The sequence below is a fragment of the Myotis yumanensis genome, unplaced genomic scaffold (assembly GCF_028538775.1).
Source record: "Myotis yumanensis isolate MYYU_CA2020_CCGP unplaced genomic scaffold, mMyoYum1.0.hap1 SCAF_11, whole genome shotgun sequence".
In the NCBI taxonomy this organism is placed as follows: Eukaryota; Metazoa; Chordata; class Mammalia; order Chiroptera; family Vespertilionidae; genus Myotis; species Myotis yumanensis.
The window spans coordinates 69,591,357-69,616,999 of NW_027223762.1; the positions used below are offsets into that span (position 1 = coordinate 69,591,357).

At 43.0% G+C, this 25,643-nt stretch overlaps 1 protein-coding gene across 2 annotated transcripts; it reads right to left on the bottom strand.

Moving 5' to 3' along the window:
* Positions 1 to 422: 422 nt before the first annotated feature.
* Positions 423 to 25,461, bottom strand: TXNDC9 (thioredoxin domain containing 9). 2 transcript variants are annotated; one of them, XM_070429865.1, is made up of 5 exons: positions 25,089 to 25,461; positions 18,187 to 18,394; positions 14,720 to 14,838; positions 6,834 to 7,088; positions 423 to 1,021 (listed from the first exon to the last, which is right to left on the bottom strand). In XM_070429865.1, the coding sequence occupies exons 2-5, from the start codon at positions 18,373 to 18,375 to the stop codon at positions 904 to 906; spliced, it is 681 nt and encodes a 226-aa protein (XP_070285966.1). In that variant the 5' UTR covers positions 18,376 to 18,394; positions 25,089 to 25,461; the 3' UTR covers positions 423 to 903. The 2 variants fall into 2 exon arrangements, with proteins under 2 accessions (XP_070285966.1, XP_070285967.1); XM_070429866.1 differs by having other exon boundaries at positions 18,187 to 18,397; positions 25,089 to 25,458.
* Between the last annotated feature and the right edge of the window lie 182 nt (positions 25,462 to 25,643).

Below are 25,643 nucleotides of genomic sequence, written 5' to 3' on the forward strand. Positions count from 1 at the left end.
CTGTGCTCCAAGTGGGGACTGGGTAGAAGAGAGAGGGAGCAGTCTGCTCCTCTCAGGGAGGAACTGCAGGCTGACTGGGAGCCAGGGGAAGGAAGGGGGTGGGGTCATGGCGCAAATAGCAGAGACTTACCTTTCTTTACCAAGAGTGAGTAAGAATTTCCTGAATAAATATTTTTGTTTGCTTTATGCTCTTATGACAATTTCAGAGACTTTCATTTTTAAAAATATAATATTTATAAGCTATGGTTGTTTCAATGATTCTGTAGATCTCCTCATGTTGAAATTCCAAAGTGCTTCCTGATTTTTTAAATGCATTTCTTAAAATACAAGCAATCAGGACCCTTGAAATAAGGCAATATGCTCACAACCTGAAAAAGTTCTCTGCCATCAGCTGACTCAACATCAACATGCAGCACACAGAATAAATAAGCAGCTCTTTAATAGTTACGTAAACATATTCCAGACGAAAGTGTTTACCATTCATTTACAGGTGCAGTCTGTTACACCAATAATTGTTATTTGACCTGTTGTATAAAGTAAATAATGCATGAGAATTAGTCCTGAAATAGTTTCTTGAATTTGTTCCCAATCCGGTGAATTAAAAAAAAACACAACTGTGAATGGCATAAAGACGTAAAAATCATATTGTGATAAAATCAATTGCAAAAATAGAGAATCCAGATCCTACCCAGATAATTTAAGAACTCAGCAGTTTTCCTCAATTTAAACGTGAGCTCCACAGAGAAAATATTAAAGATGTCTTTCAATGTGATGCAACTGTATAAAACTAGAATATGACCATTAGATGACCAATGTATCAAAACCAACAGAATTTAGAAAACACATCTAATTCTAAAGTAAGCAGAAATAAAAAGACACTTTACAAAGAATTATAACTGCTCCCTAATCATCATCAGAGTCCGAATCATATTTCTTTCCTCGGATAGTTTTCTTTTCCAGCTTTGTGAAGTTTGTTCCAATTTTCTTTTGGCTCTGAAATGGTGGCTCCATTAAATTTCCACTGAAAATAAAGCAAATATGAAAAGCACTTATTCTTTATGACTTAGTACAGAAAAATCTTTTTTTCTCTCCCATTGTAACGTATGAAATAAGAGTAAATTTTTCTTTAAAATGCTGGTGTCAAGGAAGAGTACCTATTTATTCATACCGATGGTTAATAGTGATAAACCTTACTTTGTACTACTAAATGTTTTAGATCAATGTTTTATTTTATCTTGTGTCATTAACTGCTGATTAACATTTCACAGGATGCCAACAGAATTTCTGACTGAAAAACAAAGAAGAAAATCAAATGTTTTTTCTCATCTGTTTTGGATATGCTGAACCTTTTCACAGTGAAAAGGACACAAAAATGGTGCTGTATTTTGATAGCCTGTTATGACAGGTTCGATTCTGTTTAACAACCTTTAATGTTTAGATTTCTACAGACATCATCAAAACTCATGGAATTTATTATAATTAACCAGAATTGGTGTGAAACTCTTTTTCAATGATGCTTCAGAAATGAAATACAACAATTTCTTTTTTCAAAAATATCTGGGAGTTACCTAGCACCTTGATCTTGTTTAAAATTCTTTATTGTTGAAACTTTTACATGTCTCTTTTTTCTCCCACTGACCTCTCCCCGCCCACGCCCACGCCCACTCCCTAGCACAAGCCCCTACCCCACTATTGTCTGTGTCCATTGGTCATGCTCATATGCATGCATAAAAGTCCTTTGGTTGATCTCTTACCCCCCCCCCCCCCCCAACCCATTCCCCTGAGGTTTGACGTTCTGTTTGATGCTTCTATGTCTCTGGATCTATTTTTGTTCATTGGTTTATGTTGTTTATTATGTTCCACAAATGAGTGAGATCTTTTTCTGACTGGCTTATTTCGCTTAGCATAATTCTCATCCAAGGATATGTTTTTATTGGTTTTAGAGAGAGGAAAGGGGGGAGAGATAGAGAAGAAGAGAGAGAGAGACATCGATGTGAGAGAGACACATCGACTGGTTGCCTCCCATATGTGCCCTGACCTGAGATTGAACCCACAATCTAGGTATGTACTCTAAGCAGGAATTGAACCTGCAACCTTTGGGACGATGCCCCAACCAACTGAGCCACTGGACCAAGGCTAGATCTTGGCTTTGAAATATCACTTGCCACTGAAAGGAACCATGGCTCCTTGGAGTAAGAGCCAATTCTAGGGAGAGTAGAACATGAGTACCCATCTTTTTTTTTTAATATATTTTATTGATTTTTTTACAGAGAGGAAGGGAGAGAGATAGAGAGTTAGAAACATCGATGAGAGAGAAACACCGATCAGCTGCCTCCTGCACATCTCCCACTGGGGAAGTGCCCGCAACCCAGGTACATGCCCTTGACCGGAATCGAACCTGGGACCTTTCAGTCCGCAGGCCGATGCTCTATCCACTGAGCCAAACCAGTTTCGGCATGAGTACCCATCTTATTTGTATCAGAAAGCAAGTGTTCAAACACTATGGGGACATGACCAAAGAATATAGAAGCCTGTATGAAAGGGGCTCTCACTGGTCAAACCTGGGGCAATTTAAACTTCAAAGCAAATAATAATAGCAACAGAATATAACCCATTGAATAAAATAATCTACAGCCCATTCTAATATATGTAAACAAGTAAAAATTAATGTGAGATATGGAAAAGTTCTTCCTTAAATCACCTTTTGGCCTGGTAGACAACTGGTTAACCAGTGCTCAGTTATCCTCGCCGGATATGAGACAAGCCATCATATGCCTCCTGATATGGTGCACTAAGAAGGAAGAATACATCACTTCTATGATATGCCTGTGAAAAAATGCATAATCTGAATCTAAACTTGAAACATTAGACAAACCCCGTTGGCGGATGCTCTGTAAAATTACTAGCTTGTACTCTTCCAAAATATCACAGTACCGAAAAACAAATGAAGGGTAACAGGTTGTTACATGTTAACGAAAACTAAAAACACATGCACTCCAAGCAGTGCATTTTTTGATATGTAGGGCATTACTGGAATTTGAATATGGTCTATAAATTACCTCAAGTTCCTGTTTTAATAATTGTACTGTGATTGCATAAGAGAATGTCATTGTTCCTAGAAAATATACACAAAAGTATGTAAAGGTACAATACATGTACAATTTCCACTCAAATCGTTCTGAAAAAAAAAAAAAAAATTCAGATAAAGCAAATATAAAGTGTTTAAAATAGGGAACGTGAGTGAAGGGTATATGAGCATCATTTGTATTATTTCCAAACTGTTTAAAGTTTGAAATCATTTCAAAATAAGTGATTTTACTTAATGTTAATATTTTGTTTACTATTAACAAAATATTTTGTTTACTATTACTATTAATATTTTGTTTACTATTAAGAAAATAATACCTAAAACTCCCAAATCAACTTCTACGATGTAGGAATCATTTAGACATGTGTAGGAAAGATTCAGAGGAAAGGGGTAGAGAAGTGAAAAGGCGAGAGAGGAATCTCTATTTATTGAAAGGCACAATGACTGTGGAATGACAACTGCAGTTTTACCAACTGTTCTTGCAAATCAAGAACAAGCACAAAGGGCCCAGTCAGTTTGGCTCAGTGGTTGAGCATCAACCTATGAACCAGGAGATCATGGTTTGATTCCCAGTCAGGGCACATGCCCGGGTTGCAGGCTTGATCCCCAGTAGGGGGCGTGCAGAAAGCAGCTGATCAATGATTCTCTCTCATCACTGATGTTTCTATCTCTCTCTCCCTCTCCCTTCCTCTCTCTGAAATTAATACAAATATCTTCTTCTTCTAATCTAATAAAAGAGAAACATGGTAATTAGTGTACGACCGCTACCCTTTTCATTGACTAATCAGGGCGATATGCAAATTAACCACCAACTAAGATGGCGGTTAACCGCCAACAAAGATGGCGGTTAATTTGCATATGTAATCACAATGCAGGGAGGCAAAAGGGAAAGCAGGAAGAAGGCCCCTGCCACTGACAGTGATCGGAAACCCAGGGGGGAGCTAAGAGCTGGGGGGCAGGGCAAAGGCAACCCTGGGGTCCGCCTTTTCCCTGCCCCCCAGCCATGATCGGAGAATCGGGCGCCTTTGCCGCCCTGGCCAGTGATAGCGGGAAGTAGGGGTGGAGCCAGCGATGGGAGCTGGGCACGGGCGAAGCTGGCAGTCCCGGGAGCTAGGGGTCCCTTGCCTGGGCCTAAAGCGGAGCCTGCCATCGCGGGGCCGCAGCAGCTGCGGGTCCCCGCGGCCTGGGCAGGGGCGGAGCCCGCGTGATCGGAGCGCTGCTGCTGCTGCTGCGGGTTCCCGCTGCCCAGGCCAGATGCCTTGGCCAGAGGCGTTAGGCCTGGGCAGGGGCGGAGCCAGCAATCGTGAGCAGCTGGGGGTCCCCTGCCCAGGCCTAATGCCTTAGCCAGAGGCATTAGGTCTAGGCAGGGGCAGAGTGGGAGATCGCGGGGAGCTGGGGGTCCCCTGCCCAGGCCTAATGCCTTAGCCAGAGGCATTAGGTCTAGGCAGGGGCAGAGTGGGAGATCGCGGGGAGCTGGGGGTCTCCTGCCCAGGACTAATGCCTCCACCAGAGGCCTTAGGTCTTGGCAGGAGCGGTGCCAGAGATTGTGGGTAGCAGGGGTGGAGCCTGGAATGGTGCGAGCTGGGGTCCCCTGCCCAGGCCTGATACCTCTGCCGGAGGCCTCAGGCCTGGGCAAGGGGCCGATCCGGTGATTGGCGATCGGAGGGTGATGAGGGTCAACTCCTCTGGCCGAGGCATCAGGCCTGGGCGGGGGGCAGAGCCAGCAATCGGAGGGGGCTGGGGGTCCCCTGCCCAGGCCTGATGCCTGGGTGGGGGGCGGAGCCGGTGATTGGGGAGATATGAGGGTCCCCTTGCCCAGGCCTGAAGCCTGGGTCAGAGACATCAGGCTTGGGCAGGGGGTGGAGCAAGCGATCAGAGGGAGATGGGGGTCCCCTGCCCAGGCATGATTCCTGGGCCAGAGGCATTAGGCCTGGGCGGGGGTCAGAGCCAGTGATCGGGGGGAGATGGGGGTCCCCTGTCCAAGCCTGACACCTCTGGCAGAGGCGTCAGGCCTGGGCAAGGGGCTGATCAGGTGATCAGAGGGTGATGGGGGTCGACGCCTCTGGCCAAGGCATCAGGCCTGGGCGAGGGTGGAGCCGGTGATCGGGGGTGAGGGGGGTCCCCTGCCCAGGCCTGAATCCTGGGCCAGAGGCATCAGGCCTGGGCCAGGGGCGGAGCCAGCAATCGGAGGGGTCTGGGGGTCCCCTGCCCAGGCCTGACGCCTGGGCCAGAGGCATCAGGCTTGGGCCCGCCCAGGCAGAGGCATCAGGCCTGGGCAAGGGGCTGATCCTGCGATTGGAGGGTGATGGGGGTCAATGCCTGAGGGCTCCCAGTATGTGAGAGGGGGCAGGCTGGGCTGAGGGACACTCCCCCCCCCCCCCACCCAGTGCACGAATTTCATGCACCGGGCCCCTAGTATTAAATAATAATAATAAAAGAATAACAACAAAAAAAGAGCAGGCATAGAGGCTCTGGATGGTGTGGCTGAGTTGTTAGAGCATCAGCCCATACACCATAGGGTCATGGGTTGCAGGTTTGATTCTGGTCCTGGTTGGGGGCATGCGTGGGAGGCAACCAACTGATGTGTCTCTTTCCCCCTCTCTATTTCACCTACCCCCCCTTCTCCCTCCCTTCTAAAAATCAATGGAGCCCTGGCTGGTTTGGCTCAGCGGATAGAGCGTCGGCCTGTGGACTCAAGGATCCCAGGTTCGATTCCGGTCAAGGGCATGTACCTTGGTTGCGGGCACATCCCCCAGTAGGGGGCGTGCGGGAGGCGGCTGGCCGATGTTTCTCTCTTATCGATGTTTCTAACTCTCTATCCCTCTCCCCTCCTCTCTGTAAGGAATCAATAAAATATATTTTAAAAAAAAAATCAATGGAGCCCTGACTGGTGTGCTCAATGGTTAGAGCACTGGCCTGTGCACTGAAGGGTTACAGGTTCGATTCCTGGTCAAGGGCATGCACCTGGGTTGTGGGTTTGCTCTCTGCCTCTGGTTGGGACGCATGTGGGAGGCAACCAGTCGATATGTCTCTATCACATTGATGTCCCCCCGACCCCTACCTCTTTTTCCATCCCTCTCTCCTTCTCTCCCTCCCTTCCACTTTCTCTCTGAAAAGCAATGGGAAAAATATCCTCTGGTGAAGATTAACAAAAAAAAGAACAAGCACAAAGGGCAAAATGATATGCTATAATTTGTGGAATTAGATAAATTATCTGTCTGGAGAAATGGATAAAGAGATGAATGAAAAAAGGAAGTTGGATTTTAGGTGGTTTTCAAATTGAGACTGTTTCCCACTGTAAGTAATTTAAGCTAAGCATGGAAATGAGATTCTGTATATTTTATCTGATTCTGCAAATGAGACAGGAATATACATTAAAATCTAATGTTTGAAAGTAAGTCACTATCAATTTGAGTAATCTGGTTTAAATCAGGGAAGAGTTCATTCTGGGTGTCATTTTGGGTTTCCAGGTTATACAGAATTAGATGCAATAGGATCTGTTAGGTTGAGAACTTTTATAGCTAGGTGTATACCAAGACTCACTTTTATCCAAGACTGATTTTTGCTGTGAGGTCATGCTAATAACGTACACTTTAAGAAATATGCTCTTCCTTTGTGAAAGTTTTTCTACATGCCAGCCAAAAGATCTTAGTTCCATAAAATAAACGTTAACATAAAACAATCTTCTCTAAAAATATCACTGAAAATGTGAATTAAAATAAGTCTTTTATTTTGTTAAAATTACCTGTAATTGATAATATCAGAGCAACCAAGCCGCCACTCTAAAGTTTCCGTGGTGAAGTCATCCGTATTTCCTAGGTCAGTAAATCCAGCGACGTAATCCTGCGTTTTCCCATCTTTCACCAGTGCTAGTGTGGGGATGACTTTGATCTTCAGTCTCTCACAAAGGAAAGGTGCTTTTTCCACATTCAGCTTCAAAAATTTGGTCTCCAGATGTTTCTTGGACAATATTGCTAAATGTTTGTCTAGTATTTTACACCTGTAAATAATAAATATAGAAAATCAAAATCCAAAACAACAGAGTTCTTCTTAAAGATAAATGCCATTAAGTAAGGTACACCTGATTTTATAGTTTATTTGTTTGAGTCTCATACTTTGGTAGCCAACTGGTGCTTGTGTCAGGCGATCTCACTTCCATTTCAGAGGTAGCTGCCCGATTATGAGAGGCAGAAAAACAATGTGGTATTCTAAGAAGTCAGATTTGCTTTAATGACATTTATAAAAAACATTCAATATATGCCTTAAATTGTAAGTGCTTCACAAAGTTGTCATGTTCGTGATAAAAACAAAAAATTGTAATTTCTTTTATGCACGATTCCTGGTATCTTATACAGAAAGCTTGAAGGGTGACAAATCTAAACTTGATGGAACTCGGAGAGACTTCTCAGAATTAGAAATGTGCACCTGGCCCTGACCGGTTTGGCTCAGCGGATAGAGCGACGGCCTGCAGACTCAAGGGTCCCAGGTTCGATTCCGGTCAAGGGCATGTATCTTGGTTGCGGGCACATACCCAGTGGGGAGTGTGCAGGAGGCAGCTGATCGATGTTTCTCTCTCATCGATGTTTCTAACTCTCTATCCCTCTCCCTTCCTCTCTGTAAAAAATCAATAAAATATATTTTAAAAAAAAAGAGATGTGCATCTGGTGCCATATGTGCAAGTGCCACTGAGAAGTAACACTTCTAGCTGTAAATATGTCATTATGGTTTTAGAAAATGAAAATACCAGAAGTAACTTCCATTAAGCCATCTTCTAAAGAGAAAAATGGAAGTGACATTTTCTTTAAAGTAGGATGTATTTAAACTGGTCAATCCTCTAATGTTTCTGAAACAGACTATCGTAATAATCTTTTTGAGCAGTAGCTCTTCACCATTGGTATTCATTACACCGAACTTGTAAAATATACAGATGGATCAAAATTCCCTGGGAGTGTAGCTGGAAACATGCAGGTGATGCTCATGCCCAATACAGATGAGAACCACTGCTTTGGATGCCTAAGACACTAGATGCTTCAGAGTTGTTTTTACCAGGCTGTTGGGGTACTCTATAGTTGTAGCTTTTCCTGAATTAGGTTTGGGCCTAGGGAATTTCTGATAAATTTAATGTCTCATTACTTTTCCTCTGAATGTATCTTTTCATATATCACCCTGAAGTGCAGCAATGAAATTTTAGTGAAAATGGTAGGAGAGAACTAATTATTATTATTATTATTATTATTATTGTTTTTAAACATCTTTTTATTGATTTTAGAGAGGAAGGGAGAGGGAAAGAGAAAGAGAAATGTCAATGATGAGAGAGAATCATTGATCGGCTGCCTCCTGCACACCCTCTACTGGGGATGAGCCTGCAACCCTCACATGTGCCCTTGACTGGAATGGAACTCGGGACCCTTCAGGCCACAGGCCAATGCTCTATCCACTGAGCCAAATGGGCTAGGGCGAGAAGTAATTATTAAATGGTTTTGAATGAAGCTCAAAATAGAGGGTAAATAAACCATTATGTGAGAAATATGTTCCTGAACATTTGTATATAAATCAACTCCATGGTTTTATTTGAGTAATAAGGAACATTTTATTTGTTGCCTTTTAATTATTTTTATTACTCAAAAAAGCTTCATTTTTCTTATTTAGCTTTTTGACTCTGTGCTTGTGCCCTCAACATGTTACAACAATTTCTTGTTCCTCAATTAGGAAAGCAAGTTTGATCCTGTCACAGACACATTTAGCACATATGGATCCACCACAAGCTCTGTTAGACAACCTCCCTAGAACTTTAGGTCTCACAGTGCAAACTCCACGAAGCAGGCCTAGCCACAGGCCACATGCAGACTTTGGTGCTTTCCCAACCTTCTTGGTATAAAGGGGAACAATTCTCTATTATTACCAGGGGTTCGGGATAGCCTATGTTCTGTTAGAGGCTGTATTGTTAGAGCCCGGCTGGTATGTCAAAACCACTGGACCATTTGAAGGCTTGAAGACACCATCCCCAGAAGAGCTGGAATTTTTTGAACAATTTCATTTTTATTGACTTTAGAGAGAGAGAAGGGAGAGGAAGTAAGAAAGAAACATCGATTGTTTGCTTCCTGCATGCACCCTGACAGGGATCGAGCCTGTAACCCGGAATGTGCCCTGACTGGGAATCAAACTGGTGACCTCTTGCATGGGACAATGCTCAACCAACTGAGCCACACTGGCCAGGGCTGGAACCTATTTTAAATAAGACTTTGCATCATTTGTCAATTAATCCATTTTTTAAAAATACAGAAGCTGCAGTCATGGTGTAGTTAAAATAGCATTAGGCTTAAAACCTATTATCATTTAGTAACTGCATGACATTAGGTGAGCCGCACATGAAGCATGTACCTACTTGCCTCAAAGGGTCACTGTGAGTGTTCTGGGATTTTACACGTGAAAGTGTACAGCCTATTATGTGCTAGGAACTTAGAAATATATACATACCTAATGATTTAAATTTTGATTTTTCAGTTTTAAGATTAGTACTCCTGGTGCTGCACTGTGTATGTATCCATCAAATATATTTACTAAGCACCTACTATGTGTCAGCCATGGCTGCTCTAGGGCTAGGAATCCAAAACACAGTGGTCCACCGACAGGCAAACTCTATGCCTTCATAAAACAAGCTAGTGGTGAAAACATCTCATAAACAAGTGAGCACATCACATCATCTTACAGACTGATATGATATCAAGATATCACTCGTCATCAACACCAGAGGTTGGCAACTTAGGAAGATGAATGCCCATGGGAGATGACGGCGTACCACAATGGCAGAGGGCTTCCTTGATACCCTTTACCTTCTCCCATTTCCCCTTAGTGCAGGGGTGGGGAACACTTTATCTGCCAAGGGCCATTTGGATACTTATAACCTCACTCACGGGGCACACAAAATACCAACTTAAAAATTAGCCTGCTATTTTGGTCAAACATTTAATTAACTCACCCCTAAATGCCTTGGCAGGGCCAGACCAAATGATTTCTCAGGCCTTACATGGCCTGAGGGCCAGATGTTCCCCACACTTGCCTTAGAAGATATTTCACCATTTCAATATTTTCTTTATTTTTATATTTTTAGTCAATAAGTCTCAAGCAATCAATCCATGAAAGATGTTAATTAATAGCCAACTTGTTGGGTGGTGAACCTAAGACAGGTCAATCTCAAGAAACAAGAACAATCTCAAATAAATAATCTAACTTTATACTTAAAGGAACTAGAAAAAGAAGAAAAAAAGAAAGCCCAAATTGAGTAGAATGAAGGATAATAATAAAGACCAGAGGGGAAGTAACTGAAATAGTCTAAAAAAATAATAAAAAGATCAATAAAACTAAGGGCTGGTTCTTTGAAAAGATAAACAAGATTGACAAACCTTTAATCAGACTCATCCAGAAAAAAAGAGAGAGGAACCAAATAAATAAAATCAGAAATGAAAGAGGAAAAGTAACAACGTACACCAAAGAAATACAAAGAATTGTAAGAAAATATTATGAACAACTATATGCCAACAAATTAGGCAATCTGGACAAAATGGATAAATTCCTAGAAACATACAGTCTTCCATAACTGAATCAGGAAGAGTCAAGAGCATCTGAATAAACAGATTACAACTAGTAAAACTGAAGTAGCAATCAAAAAACACCCAACAGTCCTAGCCAGTTTGACTCAGGGCTTAGAGCATCGGCCCACAGACTGAAGGTTCTCAGGTTTGATTCTGGTCAAGGGCATGCAGGCTCGATCCCCGTGGCTGCAGGCTCGATCCCCGGCCTCTGGATGGGGCACTTGCAGGAGGCAACCAATTGATGTGTGTCTCTACATTAGTGTTTCTCTCTCTCTGTCTTTCCCTCTCCCTACTACTCTCTCTAAAAATCAATGAAAAAAAAAAACATCCTGGAGTAAGGATTAACAAAAAGAAAACAACAACAAAAAAATATCCAACAAACAAGAGTCCTAGACCAGCTGGCTTCACAGATGAATTTTACCAAACATTCGAAGAACTAACACCTATCTTTCTCAAACTATTCCAAAAAATTCAAGAGGAGGGGAGACTCCCAAGTTCATTTTACAAAACCAGATAAAGACACTACAAAGAAAGAAAATTATAAGCTAATATCCCTCATGAACATAAATGCTAAAATTTTTAATTAAAGCAAACTGGATCCAACAATACAGTGTAAAAGATTATACACTATGATCAAGTGAGATTTATTCCAGGATGCAAGGTTGGTACAATATACACAAACCAATTAATGTGATATACCATATAAACAAAATGAAGGATAAAACCACACGATCATTTCAAAAGGTGCAGGAAAAGCATTTGATAAAATCCAGCACCCATTTATGATAAAAACAAAACAAAACAAAACAACTCAGCAAAATAGAGAGGGAACATACTTCAACATAATGAAGACCATATATGAAAAACCCACAGCCAACATCATACTCAATGGGCAAAAACTAAAAGCATTCCCTTTAAGATCAGGAACAGGACAGGGTTATCTGCTTTTACCACTCTTACTCAACATAGTACTGGAAGTCCTAGCCACAGCAATCAGATAAGAAGAATAAATAAAAGGCATCCAAATGGAAAGGCAAAAGTAAAACTGTCATTATTTGCAAGTGACATGATACTGTATATAAAAAACCCTAAAGATTTCATCAAAAAACTACTAGGACTTGATTACATTTAATGAAGGATGTAATTTTCCATATTCTTGGAAAATTGTAAGACACTGAAGAAAGAAACTGAAGATACAAATAAGTGGAAACATATGCCATGTTCATGGATAGGAAGAATTAACATAATTAAAATGTTCATAGTACCCAAAGCAATATAGATTCAACACCAATTCCAATCAAAATACTAATGGCTATTCACAGAAATAGAACAAATATTCCAAAAATTTACATAGACCCCAAAAAAGGCTCCAAATAGCAACAGTGATCTTGGGAAAGAAGAACAAAGTTGGAGGAATCACCCCACCTGATATCAAACTATACTACAAGGCCACAGTAATCAAAACAGCATGGTACTGGCATAAAAAGACATATTGATCAATGGAACAGAATAGAGAGCTCAGGAATAAACCCATGCCTTTATAGTCAATTAATATTTGACAAAGGAGGCAAAAACATACAACAAGGTAGAGGTAGTTTATTCAATAAATGGTGTTGGGAATACTGGCCAGATATTTACAAAAAAAATGAAACTAGACCACCTTCTTACATCATACACAAGAATAAGCTCAAAATGGATTAAATATTAAATGTTAGAATCAAAACCAAACCAAAAAATTTTTGCACAGCAAAGGAGACCATCAACAAAATGAAGACAACCCAATGAATGGGAGAACATATTTGCCAAAGATATATCTTATAAGGGGTTAATATCCAAAATTTATAAAGAATTTATAAAACTGAACACCAAAAAAACCCCAAACAATCCAATGTAAAAATGAGCAAAGGACTTAAATGAACACTTCTCCAAAGAAGACATATAGATGGCCAATAGACATATGAAAAGATGCTCAATGTCACAAATCATCATCAGAGAAATGTAAACTAAAACCACAATGAGATGTCACTTACACCTGTTAGAATGGCTATCAACAATAAATTAACAAACAACAAGTGCTGGGGAGGATGTGGAGAAAAGGGAACCTTGTTCGTGCACTGTTGGTTAGAATGCAGACTGGTGCAGCTACTGTGGAAAGCAGTATGGAGTTACCTCAAAAAAATAAAAATAAAAAAATGGAAGTGCCTTATGACCTATGATTCCATTTCTGGAAATTTATCTGAAGGAACCCAAAATACTAATTCAAAAGAATATGTGCACCCCTATGTTCACAGTGCAGCATTATTTACAATAGCCAAGACACAGAAGCAGCCCAAGTGTCCATCAATAGATGAGTGGATAAAAAAGCTATAGAGCCCTAACCGGTTTGGCTCAGTGGATAGAGCGTCGGCCTGGGGACTGAAAGGTCTCAGGTTCGATTCCGGCCAGGGGCATGTACCTTGGTTGCGGGCACATCCCCAGTAGGAGGTGTGCAAGAGGCAGCTGATCAATGTTTCTTTCTCATCGATGTTTCTAACTCTCTATCCCCTCTCCCTTTCTCTCTGTAAAAAAATCAATAAAACATATATATAAAAAAATTTTTTTTAAAAAGCTGTAGATACCTTTATACAGTGGAATACTACTAGGCCATAAAAAGGAAATCTTACCCTTTGCAACAAAATGGATGTACCTGGTGAGCATTATGCTAAGTGAAATAAGCGAGTCAGAGAAAGGCAAATACCATATGATTTTACTCATATGTGGAATCTAATGAACTAACAAGCAAAATAGTGACAGACTCACAGAGAGTAGGCTGACAGCTGGGAGTGGGGGGAGTGGAGGGAGTGGGGTGGAGGTATTGAGCCAAAAAGGAAAAAAAAAAAGGAGAAAAAAACTCATGGACAGGAATAACAGTGTAGTGACTGCTGCGGGTGGGAGGGGGGAGGGGATGGGTGGGTAGGAGGAATGGGTGGAGGGAGGTGGAAGGAGGTAGAGGAGGGTAAAGGAGGGATAAATGGTGCTGGACGGAGACTTGATTTGGGATGGTAAACACAATACAGTGTACAGACTACATGTTGTAGAATTGTGCACCTGAAACCTGTATAATTTTGTTAACCAGTGTCACTCCAATAAATTCAAGAAAAAGACTGCCTCCTGCACGCCCCCCACCGGCACATGCCCTTGACTGGAATCAAACTTGGGACTTTTCAGTCCGCAGGCTGACGCTCTATCCACTGAGCCAAACCGGCTAGGGCTCTAAGGTGTTTTTATTTTTTTCTTTTCTTTTTTATTATAATAATAGGGTTTTTAAAAAAATATATATTTTATTGATTTTTTACAGAGGAAGGGAGAGAGATAGAGAGCCAGAAACATCGATGAGAGAGAAACATCGACCAGCTGCCTCCTGCACATCTCCTACTGGGGATGTGCCCGCAACCAACGTACGTGCCCTTGACCGGAATCGAACCCGGGACCCCTGAGTCCGCAGGCCGACACTCTATCCACTGAGCCAAACCAGTTTCGGCTCTAAGGTGTTTTTAAAGTTAGTAAATATATAATTCAGAAAACAGCCATTAATATAGAAATATTCTTGACTTTTAATAATGTTCACTTATACTTGTATATGTAACTGTTTTTTTTTTAATATATATATTTCTTTATTGATTTCAGAGAGGAAGGGAGACGGAGAGAAAGATAGAAACATCAATGATGAGAATCATTGATTGGATGCCTCCTGCACACCCCCTACTGGGGAAGGAACCCACCACACAGGCATGTGCACTTGGCTGGAATCGAACCTGGGTCCCTTCAGTCCGCAGGCTGACACTCTATCCACTGAGCCACGCCAGCTAGGGCTGTAGCTGGTTTTTAAGTTAATCTTTAAAATAACAATTGCTTAACTTCAATGTACAGACTTCCAGTACAAAGAAACAACTTAGAAAGTAGTTCCTTTTATTGTTCTTAATTTCTCTGTCAGTATACAGTATTTCTATTTAAACATCTCTCCATGTTTAAAAAAAGTCAGTGAAGGAAACAACGTTACCTGAATGTAGAGTCTCTGTAGAAATGGCAAACCACATTTTTACTCTCCTTGACTTCTTGAAAAAAGTCTCTCTCACTAGGGATTTCTCTGTATTCCCCATGTCCTTTTGAAAGCCATTCCTGATTTGAAGGAAAGGGAAATATTACACATTTGAAATATCTCTTTTAGTACCAGCTTATAGTGTGTGTACAAATCAGCACAATACAGGTGAGGTGATAGTTTACACTTGTGAATGTATGAAACAGTTTATTCTTGTATTATTTAATTAGTGTATTATTTTACATAGGAACTATAAACTATTTTTGCCCCACCCTGTACTTTGTAATGTAGTTGATTTTATCCTGTAGAGAAAGGAATTCCTTTCAGTGACATACTTTCCTATGTTTCTAGTCTCAATGCAAAAGTAGTGTGGGTACTATCTCCACAGCACGGCTCATATTTATGACAATTACCTGCCTTGGTAACTTAGACTATATGTTTTATTAGAACTTTGAAAATAAAATTTTAAACTCATGAGATTTAGCATGTGCAATCCATTTAATTTCTCTGCACTCAAACTACTAAAATCAGAAGCATTTGATTCAAATTACTAAAAAGCTTTCATAAATAATGCTCATGAGATAAAGCCAGCCTTTGGGGACAGGGAAAAAAGAGGGGGGGGGGGGGGCTGTTACTGCAGCTCTGATGCTCAGGGGCCCTGCTTCCCCTCGACGACCAGCAGGGAGAGGCAGGAACCTCTCTACACTAGTGGCCAATGGGCAGTATCCTAGAAGAGTTGTCTACTCGGTGTCCAGAAACAACAGAGATCTCCTAAGTCATGTAATCCAACTTCCCAAACCAAGATGCCAACCCTTACCAGCAGCCTGGCACACCTTCCAGCCTCCGACCTTTCCGGTGACAAGAAGCTTCTCCCCATAACGGACAGCCTGTTTCCTCGTCAGGCAGTTAGTTTTAATAAAGGGGAACCGGGCTCGCAGGCAGAAGGCCTGCGCCTGAATAACGGCTCTACTGCCTATCAGGCTATGAATTCTAATAACGTGGCTGAGCCCCAATTTCCTCATGTGTAACGTGGAGATCATGGAGCATTTACCTCAGAGTAGTTGTGAAAATAAGGCAATCAACATGAAGATGAGTAAAACAGTGCCTGACACGTCTTAGGAAGCACTTGTATGTGCACTAGCACTAATCTTTAGAAAGGTCTTCTCACACTGAAGTACCTGTATCTCTAACTTCGGCCTGTGGATCCCAGCTTGAACCTAAGATTAGAGAGAAAAGTGCTAATCTTTTCTTTACATGTTGGCCCTTCAAATATCACATCTCACCCATGACCTCCCTTCTCTACACTGAATCTCCATTTCCTTTTGATTGTTTCTCACATGGAACAGTATCTAGACTTCCTCTTCTGGTTGTCCTCTGAACACAGTCTAATTCCTCCACGCTCTTTTAAAACGTGGCAGAGGTCTGAATGCAGCCTCCAGGAGGTCCAAGTAGAAAGAGGCAGGAACGCCATCTCCTTTCCTCCTTTGCACTTAAGCTAAAGCAGCCCAGATGCAGTAACCATTTCACAATGGCTTCCATTGAGCTGACACTCACAGGAGGCCCAGACACCTTTTCCTTATGTGACATTTCTTTGGTAAAGCTCTTATAAACAGTTTAATCTCTCAAATACAATTCCTTAAAATGTTATGTGACATTTCATTCCTTTCTTTACTTGCTGCCAGGGTTCATGTCCCAGCATCAAGAAGGGTTCAGGAATCTGGAAAACGTGCTGCGCGTAGATGACATAGGAATACAGAGGCTAATAAAGAGTCCGGAGACGAGATATAATTTTGAAAGGCATGGGGGGGGGGGGGGGGGTCAGAGGACCTTCAGCTAAAGGAACTAAAGACTCCCTCCTTGTCTAGGACCCTTGTTTTTATTAACACAATTTGTCCTAAGGCAAGGTGGAGATAATACACTTCAAAGGGTAAGGTTTCAAAGGGTACAGAAGCATTGTCAGTTTGGGGAATAGCCTACGGCTGTTCAGGTGTTTGGCCAGTAGGAGGCAATATCATGTAGGTTAAGATGCCCTTTAACTGTCTGGCAGCCACAATCAGTTTCCTATTCAGGTTTGGGGAAATGCCTTTAGCCATTCCCAACAGGTGACGACATGTGTGACTCAACCTTGTTGAGTCCCCAAGTCTCATCAACCTTTTGATGAAACTCTTAAAATTATGACAATTATGCTGAAATTGGTTCCCAGCAACTTACCAATGACCTGTGCACTTAAAACAGTACTTTTATTAAAATAGAAAATAATGAACAAAATTTTTGGAGGGCTCATCCTATTTCTTACCTTGTCCTTCTGCTCTCTACCTACGTCCTACGTCTCTAGCTGCCACAGTAGGGGGGTGCTTGGCTGACTGAGGAATATTGATTAACACAGGTCTATTAAGTACTTATGTCACTGTGTACACTTGTTTCCCCAACACCTTTGTGGATCAGAAAAATCAAAATTACTATAAAATCTGCACTCTTTCAAAAAGAATGGCTATAAAAACCATTAAGGCTTCTTCCCTATTTCCTCAGAAAACATGTTAAAAAAATAAAAATAAAAAAGGATTTATTAAATTACAGTAAAGCCCACCCACTGTGGCTCAGTGGTTGAGTGTTGACCTATGAACCAGGAGTCACGATTCAATTTCTGGTCAGGGCACAGGCTTGGGTTGTGGGCTCGATCCCCAGTAGGGGATGTGCAGGATGCAGCTGATCAGTGATTCTTTCTCATCACTGATGTTTCTATCTCCCTCCCTTCCTCCCTAAAATAAAAAAAAAAAAAAATGCAGTAAAAGCTCTAAAATAAGATCCTCTGAGTTACTCCATAACAAATTCATTTTAAATTGATTTGTAGGTTAATAAAGAAAGTCTAAAGGCTGCCTGCTTTAATTGATTTTTAATTATAAATACTCAGCCTATTGTTTTTAAAACTGCTGGACATCTTCTTTTAAGACATTGAATATGTTCCTCACTGCAAATCAGGTAGATACAGAGTTCTACCAAAATACCCTCGTATGCCAACTTTTTTCTAGTTGAGCATTAGCAATGAGTAGTGTGTTTAACTCACAGCTAACTTATGACAGGCTGGCTTCACTATCTGAAAGGGAACCACTGCCTCCTGCTGCTGAAGTGCTCTTCCTAGTCCACTTCAACCACATACATTGAGCTCAGAAAATGATCCTGGGCACGTATTTCTTTTACTTGTCTGTAGACTATTATACTGAGCAGGCTAATTTTGAATGTGTCTTTAAAACTAATTATTATCCAGCCAAATTTTTAATAGTGATAGGTAATTGGAGGCAAAAAAAAAAGAAAAAGGAAAAAGAAAACACCTTAACAATGAGGACCTGTAATGTAACTACTGGCACATGTGTATATTTGCTAGGCGCACACTGTTAAGGTAATTTCAGAAAGCAGGGCAGGGAGGTTACTTGTTTCTGCTGTTGAGTTTTCTTTAGCGCCTTAAGTCTCTTTTCTTTGAGGAGTTCTAGTTCATCCTCGTCCATCTGGTCCATTTTCTGAATTTCAGCATCCAAACGCTCTTCTACTAGTTTGGTGGTCTGAAGCAACTGATTTTCCAGGACTTTTGAAAACATGTCGACAGATGTATGAGCTTCCATTCTTTACAGTTCAGCCTTGCTGCTGAGGAGAAGGTTTACAAGGTTAGAAAAAAAGATGCAAATAAGTAAAGTTTTCTTTCTTATTTTAAAAAAATTTCAGCAAGTGCATAATTTATAATTCACAAAGTGTTCTGCTGACAATCAAGCAGTTCATGGTAGGCTTTTCCATAGATTATAGTCACAGAACTCAAAAACAATTTAGAGCAAAGTTTAGGTGCTCCTGAGCTGGTTTTTGTTTTATTATATGAAAGTAAAGTCTTTAAGAACATAACCACAGACCAGAGAAAAATGAGTAGTTGGGAGTTATAGTAGTTGGTAAAGCTCTTATAAACAGTTTAACCTCTAGTGATATATACTGACAATCATTATTCTTTACCAAAGAAAGAGAAGCAAAATAGAAATGACTAAACTGTTGTAAGGTTGTACATATACACATAGATACAAAACTTTGCTTCAACACAGAGCAGAGCTGAGCAAAAGACACATTTTCATGGTCTCTGCCTAAATGATTTTCATTTCAACTCCTAAGAAAGGCGATTACAATTTATGTAAAGAATGATGCCTGGTGTTCCCTAAGCTTTGGTTTCCATTCCTTTTCTCCCATTACCTAATAAAATCTATGAGGCCACAGATTGATATTGATTTATTGACACTCAGTGTTCTTAGCTTTGATGTAAAACAATGTAATAGTCTATTTTTGACTTTTCCATCACTCTTCTATGTAAGATAGGAGTTTGTAAACATATTCTAATTCAGATTACAAAGGAAGATCTCAATTACATTGGTTTTAAAGAAATGTAGTCCTGCCCTGGCCCAACAGCTCAAATGGTTAGAGTATCCATCCCCATATGACAAGGGTGCAAGTTCAAACTCCTGGTCAGGGGCACATACAAGAAGTAATCAACGAACGCATAAATAAGTGGAACAATAAATCAATGATTCTGTCTTTCTAAAAAAAAAAGAGAGAGAGAGAGAGAGGAAACCAAGATGGCGGCATAGGTAAACACCGGAGTTTGCTGCCTCGAACAACCACTTCAAAAATACAACTAAAAGATGGAACGGACATCACCCAGAATCACAGGAAGGCTGGCTGAGGAGAGATTCTTCAACTAGAAGGAAAGAGAACAGCATACCGAGGCTCAGAGGAGGTGCAGTGTGGAAAATACAAAGGTTTGCAGCAGTTGCTGAGAAGCAGAGCCTCTGGGAACGGGACTGAGAGCAGCTATAACTTCTCCCTCCACCCGCCTGCCCTGTTGATCCCCTGGGACCCGCCCCGCACAAGCCCTGTGCAGAGCCATTTGCAGGATAGCCTCAGGCAAAGGCTAGATTAGCACCTCTCCAGAGGACAGAAGTTTTCCCACTGCAGACACAGCTGATTCTCACAGCCAGTCGGCCTGGAGGTCAAATCCCTCTAGTATTAACTACAACAATCAAGGCTTAACTACAACAAGACTGCGCACAAAGACCACTAGGGGGTGCACCAAGAAAGCATAAAAAATGCAGAGACAAAGAAACAGGACAAAACTATCAAGGGAGGATATTGAGTTCAGAACCACACTTTTAAGGTCTCTCAAGAAGTGTCCAGAAGCCGCCGATAAACTTATTGAGATATACAAGAAATCTAATGAGACCCTCGATGCTGTGATAAAGAACCAACCAGAAATTAAGCATCCACGGACTGAAATAAAGAATATTATACAGACACCCAACAGCAGACCAGAGGAGTGCAAGAATCAAGTCAAAGATTTGAAATGCAAAGAAGCAAAAAACACCCAACCGGAAAAGCAAAATGAAAAAAGAACCCGAAAATAGTGGAAGGAGCCTCTGGGACAGCTTCAAACGTACCAACATCAGAATTATAGGGTACCAGAAGATGAGAGAGAGCAAGATATTGAAAACCTATTTGAAGAAATAATGACAGAAAACTCCCCCCACCTGGTGAAAGAAATGGACTTACAGGTCCAGGAAGCGCAGAGAACCCCAAACAAAAGGAATCCAAAGAGGACCACACCAAGACACATCATAATTAAAATGCCAAGAGCAAAAGACAAAGAGAGAATCTTAAAAGCAGCAAGAGAAAGAAACTCAGTTACCAATAAGGGAGTACCCATACGACTGTCAGCTGATTTCTCAACAGAAACTATGCAGGCCAGAAGGGAGTGGCAAGAAATATTCAAAAGTGATGAATGCCAAGAACCTACAACCAAGATTACTTTATCCAGCAAAGCTATCATTCAGAATTGAAGGTCAGATAAAGAGCTTCACAGATAAGGAAAAGCTAAAGGAGTTCATCACCACCAAACCAGTATTATATGAAATGCTGAAAGGTATCCTTTAAGAAGAGGAAGAAGAAGAAAAAGGTAAAGATACAAATTATGAACAACAAATATGCATCCATCAACAAATGAATCTAAGAATCAAGTGAATATGCCGAAGCCGGTTTGGCTCAGTGGATGGAGCGTCGGCCTGCGGACTGAAGGGTCCCAGGTTCGATTCCGGTCAAGGGCATGTACCTTGGTTGCGGGCACATCCCCAGTGGGGGGTGTGCAGGAGGCAGCTGATCGATGTTTCTCTCTCATCGATGTTTCTGGCTCTCTGTCCCTCTCCCTTCCTCTCTGTAAAAAATCAATAAAAAAAAAAATTAAAAAAAAAAAAAAAGAATCAAGTGAATAAATAATCTGAGGAACAGAATGAACTGTTGATTATAATAGAACTAGAGGCCCAGTGCACGAAATTCATGCACTGGGGATGGGTGCGGGGTCCCTTAGCCCAGCATGTGCCCTCTTGCAGTCCAGGACCCCTCCCTTGTTACTGCCCACCTGCTTGCTGCTCCTTAGTGCTGCCACGAAGGCCTTGGGTCTGCTGGGTGCTGGGCCTGTGGGTTTGTGTCTCTGATACCCCCAGCAGCCCCAGCACCAAGGTGGCGGGCCTTGGGGCTGCTGGGTGCAGGCCCCCCGTTGCGTGTTTGTGTCTTCTATCAGGCCCCCAGCAGCCCCAGCACCACCTAAATAACTTAAGGGAAACTTTATTTAGTCTTCTTTTAAAAGCAATCAAGTTTAAAAATGAGTTGCAGTTAAGACAGAACAAAGAACATGGTACCAAAGAGTGAGATAGACTGACAGAGGAGAGGCTGGCCACTGGTCAGGGGCTTACATGCCAACTGTTCTACACCTGGGAAATGATGTAAAATCGGTTTCTTTAGTTTTCTGCTTAATGGTCTTCTCCAGCACTGAGGTCAAAGGAGCCGCCTTCCAGCCCGTAGGCTGCTTCTCAGAGTCGAAAATTTCACCATAGGCCTCTGCCTAGGACAGGACCTCTGAACCCCCAGGGTGCATAAACACACAGGGCTTCCATTAGGCTCCGCTGATCCCAGGCCAGGAGGTCTCTCGGCTCCGCTGATCCCTGGGCCCGGGAGGCCTCTTGGTTCTGCTGATCCTGGGGCCCAGAGGCCTCTTGGCTCCACTGATCCAGGCGGCCAGGAAGCCTCGCCGCTCCGCTGATCCCGGGGCCGGGAGGCCTCTCGGCTCCGTTGATCCTGGGGCCCAGCTCCGCTGATCCCGGGGTGGGGAGGCCTCTCGGCTCCGCTGCTCCCGGGACCAGGAGGCCTCTCAGCTCCGCTGATCCAGGCGGCCGGGAGGCCTCTCGGCTCCGCTGATCCCGGGGTGGGGAGGCCTCTCGGCTCCACTGATCCCGGGACCAGGAGGCCTCGCAGCTCCGCTGATCCCTGGGCCAGGAGGCCTCGCCGCTCTGCTGATCACGGGGCCGGGAGGCCTCTCTGCTCTGCGGCTTCAGGGCTGTTTGCCTTAGCTCTACCGCCTGGAGCCTGAGTATGCAGGTTAACCGCCATCTTTTAGCTTCTATAATTGAAACATTGTATCTTTTGGAGCTGTTGCTTCAGGAGCTCAGAGCCCAGCAGCTGCAGGCGGGAACCTTGGTTTCCTCTATCATTGGGGCAACCAAGCATCCTGTTCTTAGCTGCCTGGCTGCTGGCCGCCATCTTGGCTGACAGTTAATTTGCATATACTCACTGATTAGCCAATGAAAAGGGTAGCGGTCGTATGCTAATTACCATGTTTCTCTTTTATTAGTGTAGATCAGGGACATAGAAAGGGAATGGACTGACTATTCTTGGGGGGGGGAGGGGAAGGGGTGTGGGAGATGCAGGAAGAGACTGGACAAAAATCGTGCACCTATGGATGAGGACAGTGGGTGGGGAGTGAGGGCGGAGGGTGGGGTGGGAGCTGGAAGAAGGTGAGTTATGGGGAGAAAAAAAGACGAACAAATGTAATAATCTGAACAATAAAGATTTAAATATAAAAAAAGATAAAAAAATTCTTTCAAAAGAAATGTATTATTTACCACCAGCAACAATCAGATGGCGATTTTTATGTGTACATCTGCATTACTACAGAAATAATTTATATAATTTGCCCATCAAAGCAGGAGGCTGTTGCATCTCAACTACTTACATGCATCTGCAAATACTAACGAAGCACTTTTAAAAATCTGAAGGAACCCTGGACGGTGTTTCTCAGTAGTTAGATCTTCAGCCTGTGCACCGAAGGGTCTTGGGTTTGATTCCTGGTAAAGGGCACTACAGGGTTGCAGGTTCGATCCCCATTCAGGAGGCAACCAATCGATGTTTCTCTCTCTCTTTCCTCCCTCCCTTCTGTTCTCTCAAAAATTCACTGGAAAAAATATCTTTAGGTGAGGATTGACAAAAATATCTGAATAAACTGTGATCTCATCCACCAGCTTCTGTGGAAATGAAGATAGTCTTCCTGCAAACTTCACTTTTGATTCCTTTTTCTCCAAAGAAAAAGCAGTTGAAATGCACATTTCAGTTCATCTTTGTAACTCTACAGCTAGCAATGTCAGGGGCACAGTAGGTGCTCAAAAAATATTTAATTTGGGCCCTGGTGTGGCTCAATGGATAGAGCACTGGCCTGCGGACTGAAGGCTCCTCCCTGGCCTGGGCCCTGGTCAGGGGCGTGTGCAGGAAGCAACCAATCGATGTCTCTCTCTCACATTAATGTTTCTCTCTCTCTTCCACTCTCATTAAAAATCAATGAAAAAAAAAATTAACTTTGAATGAACAAACTGTTAGTTCCTCAAGTGCTATAAAATTTTAAAGGAGCTGTATTTTATACGTAATAAAAGAATTTTACACTCCCTACCTTCCAAGAAAAATGTCAGTGAGACTGTGACTTTCCAGGGGCTAGGTGAGGCAGAAAACTGAATACTAAAGCCTGACTTGCTTGTCAAAACCAAGCAAGTTCTTACCAGGGGCGTACAGAATTGATACCGGACACAGTGGGTCAGAGGCTGCCTGGCACTACTTGAGTCAAATTAAGCAGGGACAGGGTTGAATCATGAATGAGCGTTTATTCCAATAATGCCGGCAGTTTGGGGAGAGCAGTCGGTCACCTGGAAATTCTGCTCTGACCCCCGTCACCAGTGGGCTGATTATATTAGGATGAGGAAAAAGGTAACGGTGTGTAGCTGCGAGCTGCAAGTGTAACAGGGCAAGGGGAGGGTCTGGTCTGCAGTCCGGCCTTCAGGAGCTCAAAGTCTGATAACAAGGCGCTAATCTTTTTTCTTTTTTAAAGCTGTATTTATTTATTTATAGTTAATCCTCACCTGAGGATATTTTTCCATTGATTTTTTTGGGGGGGGGGGGGGGTGCGGGGAGAGTGGAAGGGAGAGGGAGAGACAGAGAGAAACATCGATTCGAGACACATGGATTGGTTGCCTCCTGCAGGAACCCAGACCAAGACGGGGAAACCTGCAACCAAGGTATGTGCCCTTGACTGGAATCGAACCCGGGACCTTTCAATCCACAGACCAACGCTGTATCCACTGAGCCAACCGCCTAAAGCGGCTAGTCCTCTTGTGATGCTACAAGTAGTTCAGCCCATTCCTGGGACTGGAGAATGGTCAGCCGTCCCGAAGCCAACTCCCGGAGGGGGTCAGGGTCCGGGTACCGCAACCAAATCAAAGAGTGGCCTGTCCTTGGTCTGTTTTTAAAATGTATTTCTTTTTACAGCCCTGTTGTTGTCTTTTTGCAACAGATCCTATAGTTTCCCGGAGTCTGTAAGAAAACCTCCTATCTATAGTTAGTAAGGTGAGTAATTATTAAACAACTGTGGCTCTGTTCTTATGAAGTGCCCTTCCCCCTTTCAGGATGAATTCAGAATTTAATGCTGCGATAATTTGGAGTGGAAGTGATTAACGAGAGCTGCGGGGGAGCGGAAGGAGGAGGGGCAGGTAATGGTGTTCACCGCATTGAAAGGGGTAGCAATCCTGATAACTCGCTATTCTTTTAGTCACAAGCCGCGGATTCCTCCATTTTCAGCTCCACTGGGACGGTGGGAAGGGACTTGTTCTCCAATTACCTTACCACTTCCTGGGTCCGCCTACATGCGCCCTCCCCACCACCCCAGAGGCCTCCTCCTAAACCGAGAACAGGCCCTTCCCAAGGAATCGTCCCCAAGGTATCCTGCCACTCCCCGAGCCACGGGAACAGACGAGGGCGGAGTTCAGCTGGCCCTCGCCTTCAACGCCTCCCGAGGCGCAGGCTCCAAACTGTCACAACAGCTCTGACACCGGCACCGGAGCCGCGCCCCTCCCCCGCCGGGAAGGATGCTGAGCGGCAGCGTGCCCGTGAGCACTGGGCCGCGGCGGCCGTTTTTTCCACACCATCCCTGCCTCACCTGAGCTCTCGGTGATCACTGAGAAGGGACGGACCAGTGGCTCCAGAAGCACAGTCCACCCTGGCTTCAGCTTCGCAGCAGCTGCTAATGGCTGCGAACCAGCCGTCACTTCCGCCTCTAGATTGGCTGAGGCGCACTTACGCTTTACAGTCTGCGACGCCGGAGGAAGTGACGGGGGAGGAAGGCGGGCGAGAGGCTGGAGCTGACGTGTGGCCCCGTTTCCGGTCCGGGGTTTAAACAGCCCAGAGGGCGCGGGAGCACAGTATGCTGGGAGTGGTAGTTTTTTAGTGCTCAGCTGGAGTTGTCTATAGGCTCTGGACCTCAAGATACAGGTGATGTCAGAAATCAGATAGCCACGCTCTTGCTCAGGAGTGACACTCCAACTTCGTTTCCATTCTGTCTATGGAACATTAAAAGAGTTGAACTGTAACATACAGCATGATTAGCTTGTATGTAGTTAACACTCGTAATGTCACCGACCAGGTCCAGTTATAGCACACTGTCACCACCTTCCTAGATTCCCTCGTGACTTCCCTAACACAAATTTTTAGAACT